At 38.8% G+C, this 20,287-nt stretch overlaps 1 protein-coding gene across 1 annotated transcript in view; it reads left to right on the forward strand.

Annotated features, from left to right (window-relative positions):
• The window catches only part of ESR1 (estrogen receptor 1), a 273,637-nt gene that overhangs the window by 243,483 nt on the left and 9,867 nt on the right, over positions 1-20,287 (forward strand). The window contains exons 5-6 of the mRNA XM_082250152.1: positions 2,172-2,310; positions 14,439-14,572. Coding sequence (XP_082106278.1) covers positions 2,172-2,310; positions 14,439-14,572 — 273 coding nt within the window. The remainder of the gene's footprint in view (positions 1-2,171; positions 2,311-14,438; positions 14,573-20,287) is intronic.

Genomic DNA, 20,287 nt, shown 5'->3' on the forward strand with positions numbered 1-20,287 from the left:
ATAAAATGGGATCCACAATTGTGTTGCAATTTTTTGAGCTATATTTTAGAGCAATATACTTTAATAGAGTTCACTAAAATAATTGTATCTGCATGCACCAAATCAAAGTGTGATCCGATATAGTCCCCAAGTAATATAGTGATAAGTGTTCTTAATCCATATCACCACCATCCACTACCTTGAAGTGTAAAATCCTTTGAAATAACTGCCACCACAATAGATAAAATGCTTGCTTACCAGCTCATACAGACCTCCTATCACAGAAGGTCAATATCGCTTTTGGCTAAATACCCAGCCAGGGCCTTTAAGTGTCATCTGAGAGTCCTCTGGTGGCATGCAAACCAATCATCTACACAGTATGGTCATAGGTAAAACTCTCAGTACTGTGAAGGACACACTGAACACAGGTTCTCCATTTCGTACATGAAGTGAGCTGCGTCTTCTACTCTAGTGTTTGGCCTCCTGTCCTTGACCGTGCGTCATTGGTTGCAGGGATTATTTTGATTTTTTTAGAGCAACCACATGATACCTGCGGAGCTGACATTTGAGGCCTTATTGCCCATTCTCACTAGTAGCAAAGTACGGAGTGACTAGTTTCACACAGTAAACACGCTAAAATAATGTAGTGTTTTACCGTGCAGTCTAGGGTCAGTGTCGGTTCTGGAGGGTAGCGGTGCTATGCGCAATTCAGCACATTGCACTGTTCACTTTTTAATTTTTTTTTAACTTTATTTGAAGTGCCACATAGTGAGACTTTAGTCGTGTCACTGCACAGCAGCATGGTGCAAAAAATGTTTCTACTCCGCACATCATGCCAGCATAGTGGTGTTAATGGGGCACATAGAAAACAATTGTTTTCTATGAGCCTTGCAGTGACCTTTGTTTATCTACTGCCGATATCTACTGCCGATAAACACAGGTTGCCACATATAATATGAATGAGCCCTTTAGAAACAAATGGAAATGCATCAGAATCCTCTCTCACAAAAACAAACAAAATACCTAAAAACAAAATGCATGACAACCATGAAAGAAAGGAACAATCGCAGGAAAGGATACATCACAGATATTCAAAACATCTTTGCAAAAAGTAATTAACTATATATCACATTAGTTACAGTATAAACATCCAAAATGTAATTAATTAATATCATCTCACTGCTGGAGATCAGAAATAAAGTAAAGATCATAATTCCTGCTGTGAGGTTTTGGAAGTGGGAGTATTTTTTATTTTCTTTTAACAATTGTAGCATATGTAGCATCTTACCTTAAGTACAAGTGCAAATGCCATGTGTGCTTTCCTTCAACATTCTTCATCATTGTGAAAAGTGCCTTCAAAATATTACTTCTGCTTGAAGCACATAGGCAGTTTTTACAAGTGCTTTATGTTGCCCCCTAGATGTGCAAGTAGCCTTCAAACAATGCTTCAATTAGGCATTGGCAGTAGAGAAATGAGCAAAGGGCAATGTGCTGACATAGATACATTGGGGATGTTGTTTAGTAGTTGAGTTGAAGACTTACACTTGGATGACAACACTGCTTACCATTTAAATGAAAAAGTGTCAGTGTTAAAAGCCAATGGAAGGAAGTAAGTTAGAGCTTGCATTTCTGGCGAATCACAAGGCATCTTCTATTGGTAAAGTAGAATTAAACATTCCAAAACTTTTGAATGACTGCTTTATAACCAACCTGGGAAATATTCCCCAGGACTTCTTCATCAATCACGGTGGCAGTGATGAAGAGGACTGAACAGGTGGTATTATATTATTATTTTAATTGGGATTCTTTGCTGGATGTGATTTCAGATCAAAAATGTTCAACGTATGCATTGAGAGCATTTATTTTCTTATAAGGTTATTATAGAAAAATGGGATTCAATTATTTTTACCCTGCTAACACATTAAATGGCTATGCTGGATGAATCACTGGTAAAGGCAACTTTAATATTTAGTTTTAGGTCAATACATAAAACAAATAAATATAATGAATTGATATAATTATTTGCAATTTTATAAAATAAGGTATGCTGGAAGAATGTTTGGTAAAGACAACTTTAATGTCTAATTTTAAATCATTACATAAAAAAATATATAATCCGATAAATTGTTATAACTAATACAATTCTCTGAAATCAAGAAACTAGTTGCTAATGTAGATTCTTTTTGTTGCAGGTTTTGTGGACTTAACCCTTCATGACCAAGTACATCTCTTGGAATGTGCATGGCTTGAAATCCTCATGGTGGGTTTAATCTGGCGCTCCGTGGATTTTCCAGGAAAACTTTCATTTGCTCCAAACCTCCTATTGGACAAGTAGGTCTTTTTTTGATTAGTAGAAATAGAACATAGAAACAAAATAATCTGCATAACAATAAAAAAAAATCATAAAGCAGAACATTTAAGCAGGATTAATGCAGAATTTCTAGAACAATCAGACAAGCAGAGTTTTCTTTTTTTTTTAAAGGGGCCTGGATGGTGCATACCATAGCACATATCCATTTACGAAATATATACAAATTAAAAAAACTCCATGTGTAAATTATACATATGTTTTAAGTTGGAAGTTTAGTGACTTTATCTTTATATATTATATTTAAGTTAAGTACTAGGTCTGTTTCTATAAATACAACTCATATTAGGATGTTTTTCTATAGATCTGTTCAAATTCCAACTTACACTTACTTACCAAACTTTAGAGATTTTGCTAAAACTGTTTTTTTCTGCTGCCGTGCCATGATACAAAAGGTGGTTGCCATATTATAGAGACACAATATAGAAAGATAGATGGTATTGAAAGATTGGAGTTTAAGGGAAGGTCTGGGGCAGCATGTTGTGTTAGTGATTAGTCCTCTTGCTTTGCAGTACTAGAGTCATTGGTTGTGCGTACATGGGTCTCCTCCCACACTTCAAAAATTTGCTGGTAGGTTAATTGTGCATGTAAGCAAATGAGGTGGGGACCTTAGATCGTAAGTTAGTTGAGGGCAGAGACTAAGGTCAATGTACAACATGTAAAAGAGCTGCATAAGTTGTCAGCTCTATAAAAGTAAATATGTTTAACTAAAGCCATGGCTGAAATTCTACACAAGCCTAAGGTGCAAGGCTCTGTAGGACAGCACAAAGCTACCTGAATACATGCTGCTGATAAGAAAATTGTCATAATCCTGGTTAGGAAGAATCGTCGTTTTAAAGATGGACGTTTTGTCAAAAATGTTATTCACCAGGCAGATGATACCTATTCGACTCCCAAACTAATTTTTAAATAATGTTTGGCGGATTTTTACGGACTTCGTATGGCAAAAGACTAAACCAAGACTTGCATATCATATTCTTAGCAGGTCTAAACTGGATGGGGTATAGTGAATGTAAGTGCAGTGCTAATAATTATGACTGGACAATTGAAAGTCTAAAACAAAATATAAACATGAAAAAAATGAAAGAAATCCTCGTAAAATGTATATACAGTCCAAAAAAAAAAGTCCCAATATATGTGCAGCAATCACAAATCCATTGCCTGGCTTATCACATTCAGATCAATTCCTTCTGTGACAGACAGAGAGTGCAAACACACTCACCAGACAAAAGCAGAAACAACAGCCATGAAATACCAAATGGGAACACCCCGTGCATTACAAAGGTTTCTTCAATGAGCTCTCCCTTCACCAGTCAGATACACTCACCATAAGCTGGAATAAAACAAGCCCTGTAATGGTTTTGATCATGATGTTGGAAACATGGCCTGTTATGCCGGTCCTGTGATTACCAATCATGCGGAGTGAGCCGCATAAAAAAAGCTCACCACCGGGAGCCAGAATGATACTAATATAGTGTAGTATTTGTTAAAATCAAGGTACATGTACAAGTTTAAAAAATGTTGGCCAAAAACTCACATGAAAGACCGCTGCTTCTACCACAAGGGCGTGGCTGTCAGAACGTCAGAGTAGGCGGAGCCTGACCCAGCGCTGAGGTAAGTCACTGAAGGGGTTTTAACCCCTTCAGCAACTTGGGATGGGGGTGGGCAGCAATTTTTATTTTACCTAGGGCGGCAAAAATCCTTGCACTGGCTCTGTAATCACCATATTGATGAAGACCGGAAGTGAGGTAAACTGGATGAGAGACTGGGTCTCCCTGACTTAATTACTACAGGGCAATTGCCTTAACTAGAATCCTCAGTTGGAGAAACCACACTGGGTGAATCTAGCCTCCCTAGCGTTATCCCCGAGCGTGACTCGGGTTGGATTTTTTAGGCTAGGATCGGTATCCCCGAGTCACGCTCGGGGTGGATGTGCAGAGCGCGCAGAGGTGTCTCTTACCTTCTCCTGGCGATCCAGCGGTGATCTCCCATTGCTGTGATCCCCAGCCGAGATCCCCGCCGCTCGTCCGTCGATATGATGACTTCCTAGTTCCGTTCCCTGCAGCAGCAATGCCGCATGGGAGCGGAACTGGGAGGGAAATTCAAACGTTGCACAAAACACCAACACATAACACATTTATATATATACCTATATACACACACATATATATATATAAATATATATATATATACACACACACATGTATATATATGTATGTATGTATATATATATATATATATATATATATATATATATATATATATATTGTGGGAGATTAGCTCGGTGGTAGGCGTGGATGACCCCTTGGGGGGGTGCGTTTACACAGGGAGTGGTTGCAAACAACAGTTTGGTTTATTCTTGCAATTTACTTCACACAAGTGCAAGCCTCAAAAACATCAAAATAAAAATAAAACACAAAATAAATCCTTGCCACTGTGGGCGGCTACCTTCTCACATACAGGAACCTACCTACGGAGTCTGTCTCCAACCTACTGTTGGGCAAACTTTGCTGATCCTACAGCAGACACTCAATAGTCCATGTTTTTTCTTCACACAACAAATGTCCACTGATCATGTCCCTTTTCCTCTTCACATTGAACATGTCCCTTTGCTTTTCTCTTCACATAGAACACATGCATTTATTTCTTTCCACATAGAAATAGTCAAAGACCTCACCTTGAGTAGTCTTCAGTCTTAATTAATTTCCCCTACACACAGGAAATGTCCATTGGTTTCTTTTCACATAGAAACGATCCAAGACCTCACCTCGAGTAGTCTTCACACTTGTTACCCTCCTCAGCGCACATCGCTTCAGGAGGTCTTCCCCATGCTCACACAGCTTTCAGGGGGCACACATCTGACTGTCCTCCTCTACCCACACGGCGTCAGGAGGCAGCAATCCATAGACTTCCTTTGGACAAATTATAGAGGCCTTAACTTCCTCATTCCGAACAGCTGAAGTCTGTTCAACGTCCTTAGACAGTTCTGGCTACCTCTGCAGCCGACACCCTATAGTAATTGGTGAATTTTCCAAACCAGGTGGAAATGTATCTCCTGTCTGTGACTACATCCACAGATTTACCTGACTTCCTGTCACAATATATATATATATATATATATATATATATATATATATATATGTAAAATATATAACGCATGAATTATGATCTAATCAATAATATATAATTTTATTATATATATTATATATTATATAATAAAATTATATTATTGATTAGATTATAATTCATGCGTTTGTGTTTCAAATTTATCACATCTGGAATGTCTACTAGAGTCTTGTTTTGGTCAGGTTTAAGTCAGTAATTACTAAGAATTGTAGGCCTATAATACATAACGCCAAATTTCCATGAAAAAAATTGTACCGCTTTTGGTACATAATTCCTGACATAATTAATACGCCAGGGAGGCTAGAGGGGATACTGGAAGGCTATGATTTAGCTCAAGCTTTGTAGGTTCCATATCCATACAGGGGGCTTTCCAACTCTTTATTTTCTCACTACCCACACTTTAAAGCTATTGGACTTATTGCAATTAATAAACAAGGAGCTCTCCTTACATTAACTTCCCCTCTACTACCATTGGGTGGTTTTTGGTGGTTCCCCCCAGGGTGAGTCACTGTCTTTTTTTACATCTTGGATGACTGATGGAGACACTAGCTGCCTTAAGTTTATGCAGAATGGGAGATTGCGCCTATTCAGGGACCTAATGGCACTTTTCCACTGCAAGTACCAGCTCGGCTCTACTCGGCCCTGCTTGGCCCGGTTTGGTTTTCCACTGCATGGTACCACATGGTACGGTGTTGGAACGGTTCGGTACGGTTCGGTATGGTTTGGTATGGTTTGCATTTCCACTAAAGTAGTACTAAAGTAAGTGGGTGGGATAACAATGATTCTCTGACCAATCAGTGGCTAGTAGTGACAAACAGTCAAGGCTGCATGCAAAGGATTGTGGGATATGATACCGGTACGGCCCTGTTGGAACCACAACTGAGGTGGTACTGTTTAAGCGAGCCGTACCGTTCGGTTCCATGTAGTGTAAAAGCGCCGCCATACCGTACCGTACCGAACAGTTCCTACACCGTACCATGTGGTACCAGCAGTGGAAAAGCACAAAAGCGAGCCAAACCATTCGGTTCCATGCAGTGGAAAAAGCACCATTAGAGAGGTATATGGTGAGTTTCCAATGGAGTTTCCAATGAGCAGGAGGAAGCTCGTAATTCTAGCAATACCAATTATGATTTTAGAATAATTGCCTGTAACACACACTGTCACCACAGACAGGTATGTTCATAAGATTTATTCTATACAGTAGCACTCTTCAAGAGACAGGTTCTTTTTTAGCTTGCATTAAGAGCTTAGGGACAAGGTTAACACTTTTCAAAATATGATTTTAATAATGAAATGGTCAAAGTTGGTGCAAATAAAATATTTGCAGAAAAAAAGTGTTTCAAAGAAATAGAGACATAATTCAGCAATAGAAAAATAAGGTAGAATTGAGAAGGAAGAATACTTGCAGTCAATGTCCTGGGTGTTATCAGAGTTCAGTCGATGAGCCAGGTGTTATTGATAATCAAAATTGACAGATGTTCCTGTTTGATGGTACCATGAGAACTCTCTCAATTGATTAGGCATCTCCCTTTTTCTCTGGGATCAAAGGGGTGTTGACAGATACTCCTGACCAATAAAACGGAGTGTCCATGGGCTGTCATGGGTTTATGACAATATCAGGTCCCCTCCTCTACAGACAGTTTTATACCACTATTCATATCTTCCAATATGTACCGGATGCATTCTTAAAACTGATAGAGCCTACATTTAAGAAGAACTTCATTAAAATAGTCAGGGACTACAAAGCCACCGGCAACTGTAGAAACAATAAATGCTTTGGTATATAATTGCAATATAGCAAAGAGAGTGTAGGGATCAAGAATGTCTAACTTACAACATAGTGTATACAGTGCAGGGGTTAGGAGTATGTAACATATGGCTCAGTTAAAAAGAGTGCAGTGCTCAAAAGTATTTAACCTGCCTAGCGGTATTCCCGAGCGTGACTCGGGGTGGATTTTCCATGCTGTTATCGGTATCCCCGAGTCATGCTCGGGGTGGATGGGCAGAGCGCGCATCGGTGTCTTACCTTCTCCTGGCGATCCAGTGATGATCTCCCATTGCTGAGATCGCCAGCCGTCTGAGATCCCCGCCGCTCGTCCGTCCTCCGTCGGTGTGATGACTTCCTAGTTCCGTTCCCTGCAGCAGCAATGCTGCATGGGAGCGAAACTAGGGAGGGAAATTCAAACGTTGAACGTTGCACAAAACACAAACACACACATAACATTTATATTATATATATATATATATGTGTATGTATATATATGTATATATGTATATATGTATATATATATATATATATATATATATATATACACACACGCACACACACACACATATATAACGCATTAATTATAATCTAATCAATAATATAATTTTATTATATAATATAATATAAAATATATATATATATATATATATATATATATATATAAAATTATATTATTGATTAGATTATAATTCATGCGTTTGTGTTTCAAATTTATCACATCTTGGATGTCTACTAGAGTCTTGTTTTGGTCAGGTTTAAGTCAGTAATTACTAAGAATTGTGGGCCTATAATACATAAGGCCAAATTTCCATGAAAAAAATTGTACCGCTTTTGGTACAGAATTCCTGACATAATCATACCACCAGGGAGGTTAAAGTACAGTCCAGTACACAATATGCAGTGGTCACTAGTACCTGAAGAGTGCAGAGGTAAGGATTACTTAAAGTTTTATTAAACTCTCAAATGCAAAAATCATATGGTGCTGCAGACCTCAGTACTTGTCATGTTTGCAGTGTGCTTTTTGCTTTCTTGCTGTGGTTGCTTGGCATTAGATTTCCCCAAAACTTTTATTTTCCTATTCCTGTTTTTTGGGTGGCTGCATTCCACCATTGCATGTGCACTGCTGACTGGCACTATGCAAGAGTCTCCTAACTTCCTCAGAAACAGATAGCGCCAGCCTTCCTTCAACCCTTCCTTCTAGAGAATGGTTAGCGCTGGAGCCTGTGCTGTCCCTAATGCTCTGTGCATGTGAAGCACTGACGCATGCTTCCCTACCTGAAAATTCAGGAAAGTGGTGCTGTGGACCAGGATTCGGCAGGCAGTACATTTAAAAAAAAAATGTATTGTGGCCACATATGAAGAAAATATGCACTAGGGGATTTTTAATAGTTGCAAAGAATGCAGTCTTAGGGGAAATGCAGTCTTAGTCTGGGGAAATTTTACATTTTTCATATACATATGCCCGCAAACATTATATAGTTTCCTAAATCAGAGGCTCTGAAGAATAATAAGTGACTGTTGCAATTATTTTGGGCGCACAATATTTGCAGAGACGCTTATCAAACACACATTTACATGAAAAAAATTCACTATTAGTGCGCACAAGCTCAATATAATACCAATTCTTTTTTTTTTGGTAAAATATAAAAGATGATGTTGCATCAAGTAACTAGATACCAAACTTGTCAAGATTAAAAATTGTGCACGTCTGTGAAATGGCAACAAACATGGTACCTAAATATGTACATAGGTGACGTTTTAAAAGCCTTTACAGGTTATAAGTTTAGAGTTCAATGTAAGCTTTGACAGTAGAATTATTGCTGTCACTCTCACATTTGTGACAATACTTCACATGTGTGTGGAATCACTGTGTACATATTCGTGCTGGTCTTACATGCATGTTTCAGTTTGAACATGAGCAGGGGGGGGGGGGCAGGATTTTTTTTAACATTTTCTTTTTTCTTTACATTTTTTTTTTTTTAATACTTTTATTTTTTTTTTTTTATTATTTAAATTTATTGGTATAACAAGGGGTGAACAGGGCCCCTTGTGCTAGCTTTGGACAGTGACAGGTAGTTTTTATGGAGACATCAGGGGTCTGTTAGACCTTTGATGCCTCCACCGCCCTCCAAGGCAGTTGATCAATCACAGATCATTATGACTGTAAAGTCGCCTGAATCACTTTTACATGAAAGTCGATCACCAGCACTAAAAAATTGTTCCAGGATCATGGCTGCAGCTGCAGCCATGATCCTGGTGTAACCACTTGCTGTCCAAGATGTTTATATACGCATACTGGATGGCAAGTGGTTAAAGTGGAACTGTAGTTGAAATTGAAAGTTCACTGCCAGAAGTCAGAAGGCAAACTGAGGTTGCATAGTGCAGAAAAACATCTCCATCTATAAGCACCATTATGACTCAAAAAAGGAAATTAGTCTACATGAGCAACGTTAGCAGAAATTCCTGCTGTTTCTTACATTTGGATTGTGGAAGGTAGGGTATGCATTCTTGCTATTGCACAGATGGGGTCTGAAGCAAGGAAACCACTTTTCAATTAAAGTGGAACTTTTTTTTTTATTATTATTATTATCCCAATGAAAGAAATAACTTTTGCCCTAAATCATTTTAGTTTTGCTTTACTTTTTTGTATTCAATATAGGAATTCTTAACAGAAACAATGTATCTGTTTAAGATTTATATTTTCTTTGTAGCATACAGTAGATGTTGGGAAATGTCTCCAATAAAGGGAGTTAAAGAAACATGGTGAGGTGCTTTATAGACTTCGTGTATGCCAGAATAACTGTTATTTTGAAATCTACATTTTATAGCAGAAAGGTTGGTCACAGTAAATGAACTATAACAATGCTTCTTGGAGCAGAAAACATACCCCCTGCCTGAACAGACTTCTGTAATGGTCAATTACTGGACTGGGAAAATAATGTTTCTCACCTACTAACATCTATTTTTAAGTAGGGGAAATGAAAAAAGATTAATATGCAAGTCTTTATATAAAATATATCATAGTGAAGGACCATAGATTTGACATGGCACTAAGATCTATGTAGGCAGACATAAGAACCACAAAGTCAAGCAGAAAGTATCCAAACATATTAAACTGCTATATGTGGGCACTGGAGGACCAAGACACTAGACGGTTATAGTGCAGATTTTACTACTTTATTCTAAAGTCTGTGAAATGTCCCATTTGGAAGTTCAGGTTCATTGTTATTGTTCTTGAATAGATTATATAGATTTCTTTGTCTAAAGCTAAATTGTTTTCTTTCATTTTGGATAGAGTAGAATATAGTTAAAATCCTACCAGATAGTAGACAAAACAGGAAGTGAGAGCAAATCTTTCCAACGTGCTTTAAATTTTCTCGTGGATTGATTTGGTTGTCACCGGGTCAAATGCCTCATTAAGCAGAATTCCCCTCTATTAATGTTCTGGTGACAAAATCTGGGATTTTTCCATTCCAGTGGCAATGGTCACCAAGACAAATAGAGAGGGTGAATCTCCCCAACAAGGACACAGTCATCAATAAAAACCAGACATGGCCTTTAATCCCCCATCACACTTTACAAAAAACGTTTTGGCTTTTCATGCATTTTATTCACAGCCTACAATATGGAATTTCACACATTGCCCTAGACCTTTATCATAATCATTCATTTGATAGTGATTTATGTTGATGGAGAACTATAAAGATCATGGGTCAGTTTTACTTTAGTTTGTACATTTTAGCCTTGGTTTTATATCCTGCATTTTTACCAATATGTTTTACAAATAAACATTTAATACATGGCAATTGCCAGAGCACCATAAATACCCTAAAGAGACAGCACAGCACATACTGCCTGCTTTTCTAACTCTGTACTTATGATTGAAACTTTAGTCTAAGCTGTTTCATAAACGATGAGTGATCCGCTTTTTTTCGTTCAGCTACAAATTGAAACATCCAGCTTTTTTAACAAGACATCAGGCAAAAAGCATGTTAGTCCATGTAGCGCAACACCTGCAGGAGCCACTTAAGTATGATTGGTTCCGTACTCTGCCTCTCCACCCCAAGAACAATTTCCGCCCCTCTTGCACACCTGGCAATAGTGTAAGTGCAAAGACCAATGAAAACACACGTTATGATAAAACACAGAAATAATAGTGTATTCTTGAATGAATTAGCAATACCTGAGATTAAGAGCAATATAACTTATTGTATTATATCAGACTGATTCTAGGGGATTCCACAACCGTAAACTATCCCAGAAGCAGAGGCAAGCACTTAAACAACAACAAATCACAATATAACAACTTTACACAAACTTGAATACCTCTACTTAAATTGGCGCTATGAGTCCAGGCAGGAGGAGAACAGAAGAATGACTTTCTCTTATGTCAGTCTTACCTCTTCTATCCCCTGACACCACAGGCCCAACTATAAACACTTTACCTAATTCAGTGCTTAGTGGCTGAACTCCCAAATCAGACACACACACACACACTACACATACAGAGCCATGAGTATGTGTGTGCATGCCTGTATGGCACCAGTTACTTCAGTCCCTTGAAAGAAGGATGAGGCCTTGTATCTTTGGCTAGCCACTTTAGCTGTTGCACTTAGAAGTCCTGCTTGGCAAAGTATAACTGTGGTATGCTGACAGTATCCTGATAGCAAGGCAGACACTGTGACTGCTTAACAGGCCTTCAATAAGACCCAGGTTCTGTCAAGTGAGGGCAAAGTGAAGTAACTCTGTTGGTGTGCAGTGTCCTTGTTTCCTGCAGATGGGCATGTGCCCTCTCACCAATCCTGTGGTCAAGGCCCAAATGAATGTCCTGGAACAGGCACTGGTAACCTGACTATTCACCTCACACTGGAACGCTTCATGGTCAGTGCAGGTGCGCCTGGATATGCACCTGGGATCCCCCTCTCTCAGGCTGGATGTCCCCAACTGGCCGTGGATGCCTGAAACAATGCCATGGACTGACCCGGGAGGCAACAACTCTCCCCTGGGTCCAGTCTCTTCCCCTGCCTTGTGGTAGCTGAACTCTCCTCAGCAGACAAAATGGTGTCCTTCATTCCTTCCTTGACAGACAATGCTGGGGTTTGTAGTCCTGTCCCTAGTGATTAGAATGGAGCCACCTGTTTTGGGAACTACATGTCCCAGAGTTCTTTGCAGTTCTTCAATACTCCCTGGATTGGCTAGCTCCTTCTGCAAATGAAAAACAGGGGAGGGTACTGAGTGTCTGTGAATTCCTCTCACTCACTGCACAATGAGAGGAGGAGAGGAAGGGGGGGAAATTCCCCCCACAGCTGCTGACAGGCACTCTCTCTCTCTTCGGTGAGAGCCTCAGTCAGATTGGCATGGCTGCGGGAAATGCGAGGCACCCAGTATAGTCCACATATTTCACTCAATATAGTTTTCACTTAACCCCCTGTCTGCCAAGGATGCACACGACCCATCCTGGTTGTACCTTTTAGAGACAGCCAATGATGTGTAGTACACATCATGGCAGTCATAAGGTTTAAAACAGGATTTCTGTCTCCTATTGGAGGCATGAGATTGTTAAAATTTACTATGTCAGCTCTGTTCAGTGTGTAGACGTGATTAGGGCAGCTTTCCAGCCACCCAATAACTTATACAATGTAGAAAAGGTGCTCCTTCTTCCTACCACTGTTACCACTGCTTTATAAATTCTGAAGATCAAACCAGTGTCCATCTTGCTTACTTAAGATGGCAAGGGGGGGAGATGGAGGAATGTGCCCAACTTGCTCCCCCTTTTCCATGCAACTTTAGATGAAGCAGGGACTGCACAATCCTAAGCAATTCCAAGTTCATGCACAGTATAGTGCTGGCCACAGGGTAGGAAAGAGGTCAGGGACACTGTGCCTCCTGTATACTTCTCCAGAATACATGTCTGTTTAGACCCCTGAAGTCTCTTTTGAGAGAACATGTCACCCCTGTGAAATGTCATCAGGGAGTTTCTTAGCTCTCTGGTGACAGTAAAGTTATATACAGTATATAAAAATGAAGCATAAAAATTGTTAAATTAAAAAAAAAAATACATAAAAGCTCTTGCACGCACCCTTGCACTCATGTACATACTCTTGCAGTTATGCACATTTAGGCCCATTTACATTTAATTGTTGTGATAATAATTGGCAAAACACATATTATCACAAAGCATGGCACACACACAGGTTTATGCAACAAATGCGAATGAGCTACTAAGCTGGCTTTACACCTTTGCAGTATGATAAGGTGACTTACCACAGCACGCACATGTTAGTGCATTGCAGTGCAATTCAGTTTGAATGGCACCCAATGTACTAAGGCATCTGACCTGCATTGCAGTGCACCACAACAGGTGGTAACACATATGGGATGCATTGTGGTGCATCAGAAAAAAAGCTTAGGTTCCGTTTGGGGGGCTGGGGTCCACTAGCAGCTAATGAATGGACTGCCTTAGTACAATATACAATATGGCATGGCATAACCCTTTTTTTATGTGTGTGCAGTAACACATCACAGTGCACTGCAATGTCGAGAAAACAATTTCATTTTAGGCCATCATTTGACCTAATACTAAATATATCAAATATGTCAACGTAACGTAACGTAAGTCACATAAATATCGTTTTTTGGTCCAGCGATTTTGATTGTTTCACAAAACACACAATATTATATGTATACATGTGTTATAAAGTTATCTTAACGCACTTTTATCTTTTATATCCAGTAGAGATTTTTGTGATTATATTGTATGAGTGTGCACCAATGAATTTAGGGTATCTCTTTCAAAAATATTTCCTTAATAAACATTGCGCAAATATGGTAGGATGTTAAAAATTAACAAAACAATGCGCTTTCAGAAAACATATGGTTTACTAAGGTCTGTAGGGTATAGGTAAAAAATAATAAAAAGGTCCAGCTACGTGAAGTTCAAAAGGTTACCTAATGCCCAGCAACAAAAGGGTAAAAAATGCCATTATAGCTTGTTATAGGTGAAATCAGTGTATTGTGAAGGCCTCCCTAATATTGTACAGAGTGTCACTGTGATCTACATATATGCAACATGCCTCTAAATCCGACACTATATGTATGACCGCATACAATTTAGCAACTCGTTTTGGTAGTTAACAGGGATTGGAAGAAATATATATGTCCAGCACAAATTTAGTTACTGATTATACTTTTATGCAGGAACCAGGGACGTTGTGTGGAAGGTTTGGTTGAGATTTTTGATATGCTGGTCACTACAGCTACACGTTTCCGGATGATGAGGCTCCGCGGGGAGGAGTTTATCTGTTTGAAATCTATCATTCTTCTCAATTCTGGTAAGTATGAAAATGTCATTTTAGATAAGCCCAAAACTTCTACTCTCCTCAGTTATTGTTTCCATTGGTCATATAACATCCCTTATGTCAGCCTTTTGTGTGTACAGATTAGCTGTTGTGCTTGTACTTCAACCTAAGTTGGCTTTGTAATCTAGTTGAGTCCCCCCCAAGCCCTCTATAAGTCATTTGTCCATACCTGGTTGAACTGGATGGACTTGTGTTTTTTTTTTTTTTTTGTTTCATCCAGACCAACTATGTAACTACATAGCTATATACCTTGCATTTATGTGTGACACAATGTTTAAGCCAACTCTATGAACTCCTTTTCTAAAAAAAATAGTTTGCTGTTTGATATGCAGAGCTTTTAAGATACAAACCTGGAGCAAGTATTCAGCTCAGGAAAGTCACAATATAGTCAGATGTTCTTTTCTGTGAGTTTCAAGTCAGTAGTTTATGGTATGAACTCTTTGAAGTCCAAACAGAAACTGCACTCCTCACAGTACTCCACCTTGTAATGATGGGTGCCCAAAGTGAATGCCACAGATGGTGCCATGCCAAAACAGAATACAAAGATGTAAAGTCATCAGCACTCCAAATAGATGCATTTTGTGTGTTTATTGTGAAGGCAGCATTACATAAGGCATAAGAAACTGATGCTTTAAGGCCCCAAAACATCAATTTCTTGTGCTTTATCTGACTGAAGCTGTCTTCACAATGATGTAAAATGATGTTTAATGCAGAGAATGCATGAAAGGATTAATCTACCTTTGGGAACATGTTACGTGTTCCACCTGTTTTTAGGGTGGAACGCATAACATGTTGCCGTTCCTGCAGCTGCTCCCCGATTCCGCCCACCCTCATGTGACTGCAGGTTGATGATGTTATCAAAGCACCTGCTTTGAGGTGCACCAAAGCCCCAAAACATCAATTTCTTGATGGTGCACCAAAACATCAATTTCTTGATGGTGCACCAAAACATCAATTTCTTGATGGTGCACCAAAACATCAATTTCTTGATGGTGCACCAAACCATAAATTTCTTGTGCTTTATCTGAAGCTGTCTTCACAAGGATGTAAAATGCATCTATTTGGAGTACTGATGATTTTACATCTTTGTGATCAGTGTAACAGTCAAGCAGCAAGCATTTATTGGACTAGTAGTTAGCAATAGCCACCCCATGTTTACTTTACTTTCCATTGTTTTCATGGAAAGCGCTTTGGTTCCTTTTGACCAACTTCACCCTAAGCTGACAAGCTTTCTTACATATAATCTAGCATTAACTTTATAAAATGAACCTTGGCAGAGAAGATCAAGGTTGCCCTATTTTACTGCAGATTGCTTTGAGCACGCAGGTGCCAAATGTCGGCATTTTTTTAATCAGAGCCAGAGGCTTTAGTTTTTGGGATCATTTATAAATAGTTTGCTCAGAAGCATTCATTGCACTGGGCATACCTCAGAGATTCCATAACTCTTATTTTCGAACCCTTTTTTTTTACTTTTTTGACATGTTTTTTTGTATGCCAAGTATTTCTAAACAATAATCTTTACCCAATAACTATAATAGAACTTCCATAGCAATTACTGTATATGTTAGCAGTTTATTCTTGGATATGATGCCATTTCATGTTTTTTACAATAGCTGAAATTTGACATTAACAAAATGATGCATTTTGTTTTTAAGTACAGCCACAATTAGAGTCCATTAAAATAAGCTTTATGTTATAGCTGTTAATTCATGACTTATAGTCTGTAACTACACTTAGATAATAATCATAATCATTTTTATTGTTATGTTTGTGAACAGCAGAAGCATAAAAAAGGAATTGTTAACAAAATGAAGACATATTTCACTGTTGGCCTGTTCAATGCACCCTTTTATATTAAAGTTCAATTGAACCCTTGTTATTTATTACTGTAATGCAGTCAGGCTGGCAGCACATTGGAGAATTGGACCGGAGTTTACATGTTTTTTTTTTATGTATTATGTTTAGAGCTTTACAACATATTTAGAAATTGAAAGCATATGTGGATCATGGCTACCAAACTAATTAGTATGCTGCCTGATATACATTTGTCAGATGTATGCATTACACATGTAGCAAAAGCTCCTGAAAAAAGGGAAAAACATCTATTTGTAAAAAAAAAAAAAAAACGACTTCTGATCCAATGATTAGAAATAGTGATGAGCAAAACTGCCTAGCTTCCATGCACAGGCCATTTGTCAAATTACCTGTCAATTCTAGAAAATTGCTTATTGAAAAGCTATATGTTTAAAATTAAAATAACAAACATGTTATACTTACAGTATCTACTCTGTGCACTGGTATTCCACAGAGTGGCCCTTAACTGCCGCTTCTGGGGGCCTCTGCCAGCAATCTTGGCTCCTCCTCTTCTTCGAGTGCCCCCATAGTTGGCTGCTTTCTTTGAAGGCATTCATCCAGGTACACTTCTGAATCAGGCTGTGTGCACCCATAAATATACGCAACTTAGCCTCCTCACAGCTAATGGATCCCACTGTTCTCCAAAAAGCCCATGAATGCAGGAAGAGAGCAGAGTGGAACTGCCGGTGGGAACAGTGCTGGATCAAGACCGGAGTTAGGTAACTGTTTAGGGAAAAGGGGTGGGGGCACATACAGTGGAAAGTTTATTTACTTTAATGCAGAGAATGCATGAAAGGATAAATCCACCTTTGGGAACATGTTACGTGTTCCACCTGTTTTTAGGGTGGAACACATAACATGTTCCCGTTTCTTGCAGCTGCTCCCCGATTCCGCCCCCCCTCCTGTGACTGCAGGTTGATGATGTTCTCAAAGCACCTGCTCTTACTATTTGAAAAGAGTGCAGCCATGCCGGGCTCAGCTTACACAGCCGCGTCATTCATTTGCATAATTCTGTAAATTAATCAGCTACAAGTACCAGCAGCCTTTGGGGCTGTCGGCTTGTAGTTCTCAATTAACTACCAGGGCGCTGTTGAGAGCTCCAGGTAGATCATTTATGCTTGCTATCATTGTGCAACTGCCTGCTCAAACGAGGTACGAGTAGATAGCTTACACTGACAGTCTGCAGGAACCCTGCATTGCACCCACAATCTACCTATCGCAGGCGCAATGCTTTCCAGGCTCCTACAAAAAAAGAAAAAGTAAATGCACATTTTTTTTACCTGCAGAAAAATGTATATTTATTTATTTATTTATTTTTTAAGAGGTGAACTTATTCTTTAACCACTTCTGGACCAGAAAGTTTCACCTCCCTTAATGACCAGGTCATTTTTTGCTATACGGCACTGCATTACTTTAACCGTCAATTGCGCAGTGGTGCAACGTTGTACCCAAATAAAATTGATGTCCTTTTTTTCCCCACAAATAGAGCTTTTTTTTGGTGGTATTTGATCACCTCTGCGGAAACAAAAAAAATAGCAAAAATTCTGGAAAAAAAGCAATATTTTTAACTTTCTGCTATAAAACAGAGCCAATTAGAAAAAAAAATGTAATTTTTTCATCATTTTAGGCCAATATGTATTCTGGCACATGTTTCAGGTAAAATAAAAAATCCCAATAAGTGTATATTAATTGGTATGCACAAAAGTTATCGCGTCTACAAACTAGGGGATATATTTATGGTATTTTTACTTATTAATTTTTTTACTTGTAATGGCGGCGATCAGCATTTTTTTTGCGGGACTGCAACATTGCACCGGACAGATCAGACACCTAACTGACACTTTTGACACTTTTGAGGGGACCAGTGACATTACTACAGTAATCAGTGCTAAAAATATGCACTGTTACTGTACTAATGAGACTGGCAGGGAAGGGGTTAACACCAGGGGTGATCAAAGGATTAAGTGTGTCCCTAGGGGGTGCTTTCTAACTGTGTGGGGGATGGACTAACTAGAGGAACATAGAGATCTGTGTTCCTGAATAGCAAGAACACTGTGCTCATCTGTGACAGAATGGCGGTCTGCTTTGTTTACATAGGCAGTCCGCCTTTCTATCTGTTTGAGGAGCGATCACGGGTGGCCGTTGGACATTGCATCAGCCAAACCTGCTGATTGGCTCCCCCTCTGGCCGATCAGATTGGCGCCCCCACTGGCTATTACACAAAACGATGTACAGGTACATTGTTTCGTGTAATAGTGCCAACCTGCCGCAGTATATATGCAGCGGCTGGTCAGCAAGTGGCAAAACCTTCTGACTTTAGAACCACTTTAATCCAAAACTCAATAAAGTCAATTGGGGAGAAGTCCTGAAATAAATTTTGTCCATTTTCAAGGATAATTGACATGATTTTCAAACAAAGGGTATGTGGACCATAGAGAAAATGAACGAATCTAAAAATTTTAAAAAATACCATTCGGCAGGGAGTGGGCCACATGACAAAAACACCATTCCTTTCTAATACATGCTTGGGAGATACCTATCACTTGTGTTATGGAACAATATAAACACATAATTGATACACGTAATTGATTATTCAAATTATGTAGTGTAAGGTAAATACAGAAGCAGCACTTCAATCTGATTAAAGTGACTCTAAACAATCACCTTGTTAAACAACCCATTCAGTTTAAAATATAAAGCGAGGGGAAAAAATTTGTGTATAGATATAAAAGAAAATATATAAATACCCTTTTTTTCCCTTCCCCTCTGTTCTCAGCTGCATAGGAGCTGGGAGGGAGGAGAGGCAACACTACACTGAGCTTCCCAGTGAATGGCTGTGTAGCAAGGGTGGGTATCAGGACAAGTCTTATAATTGGGGAAGAGTAGGCTGAGTTCTGAGCACAGCAAGAGAGCTGACCATGGTGTGTTCTCCTGCCTAGTGTGATCAGTTTTCATTAGGAAAGCAGAGGGACTGGTAGGAACACCAGGGATTTCACACAAAGAAAGAAATACAAAGAGAACAGGATACTTTTTCATATAAGTACATGGTACAGCAGGCACACTTTAGGAATATGAATTGTTGGGGTAACAAACACTTTGATTTTCATGTGAAAAAATTACGTTTCAAGTAGTTTTGGCTGTGACATTTTTTATTTATTAATCTAACAGTAAAAGGCCAGAATTGAGTGATGCAATAACAGCCACATCAGATCGAAAAGCTATAGGAAGGTTTAGTCTTCAAAAAAATACAAATAAAAATAAAGCTAAAGCCCTAATTTTCTTACTAAATACAGACAGAGGTAAAACTGTTTCATAGATTGTGGCACCCTTTATTGCAGTACCACGCTATATTGTCTTAAAAGAGTAACTATTGTAAATGTCAAAATAGAGTGCAGGAAAACACTTCAAAACCAAAACCTCACCATTCAAAGATGTGGGAGTTGTTACATGAAAAAAAATTAAAATAGCATATTTAAGAGACAATAGCCATAGTACAGTGGCTGGAGAGTATCTAAGCAGCTTGACTAGGCTGAAATTTAAGAAAAAGATAAAGCAGTATTTTCATGAAATAAAAATCAGAGCATAATATTTAGAAGACCACACCTAGAAATATTGTGCTGGCTTGCTGCACATTGTGTAAGTAGTTTTGCTAGGCTGCATTTGGAGGGAGAGAGACAAGGTAGGTGTTATAATAAAATTCAAAGTATAATATATTATTTAAGAGACAAATGCTAGAAATATTGTACAGATTTTCTGCACATTATGTAGGCAGTTTAATTAGGACACAATTAAAGAGGGAGCGATGAGAAGCTATTACATGCACACGCTTTCTGT

Source organism: Pelophylax lessonae (genome assembly GCF_965119305.1).
Source record: "Pelophylax lessonae genome assembly, chromosome: 3".
NCBI classification, from domain to species: Eukaryota; Metazoa; Chordata; class Amphibia; order Anura; family Ranidae; genus Pelophylax; species Pelophylax lessonae.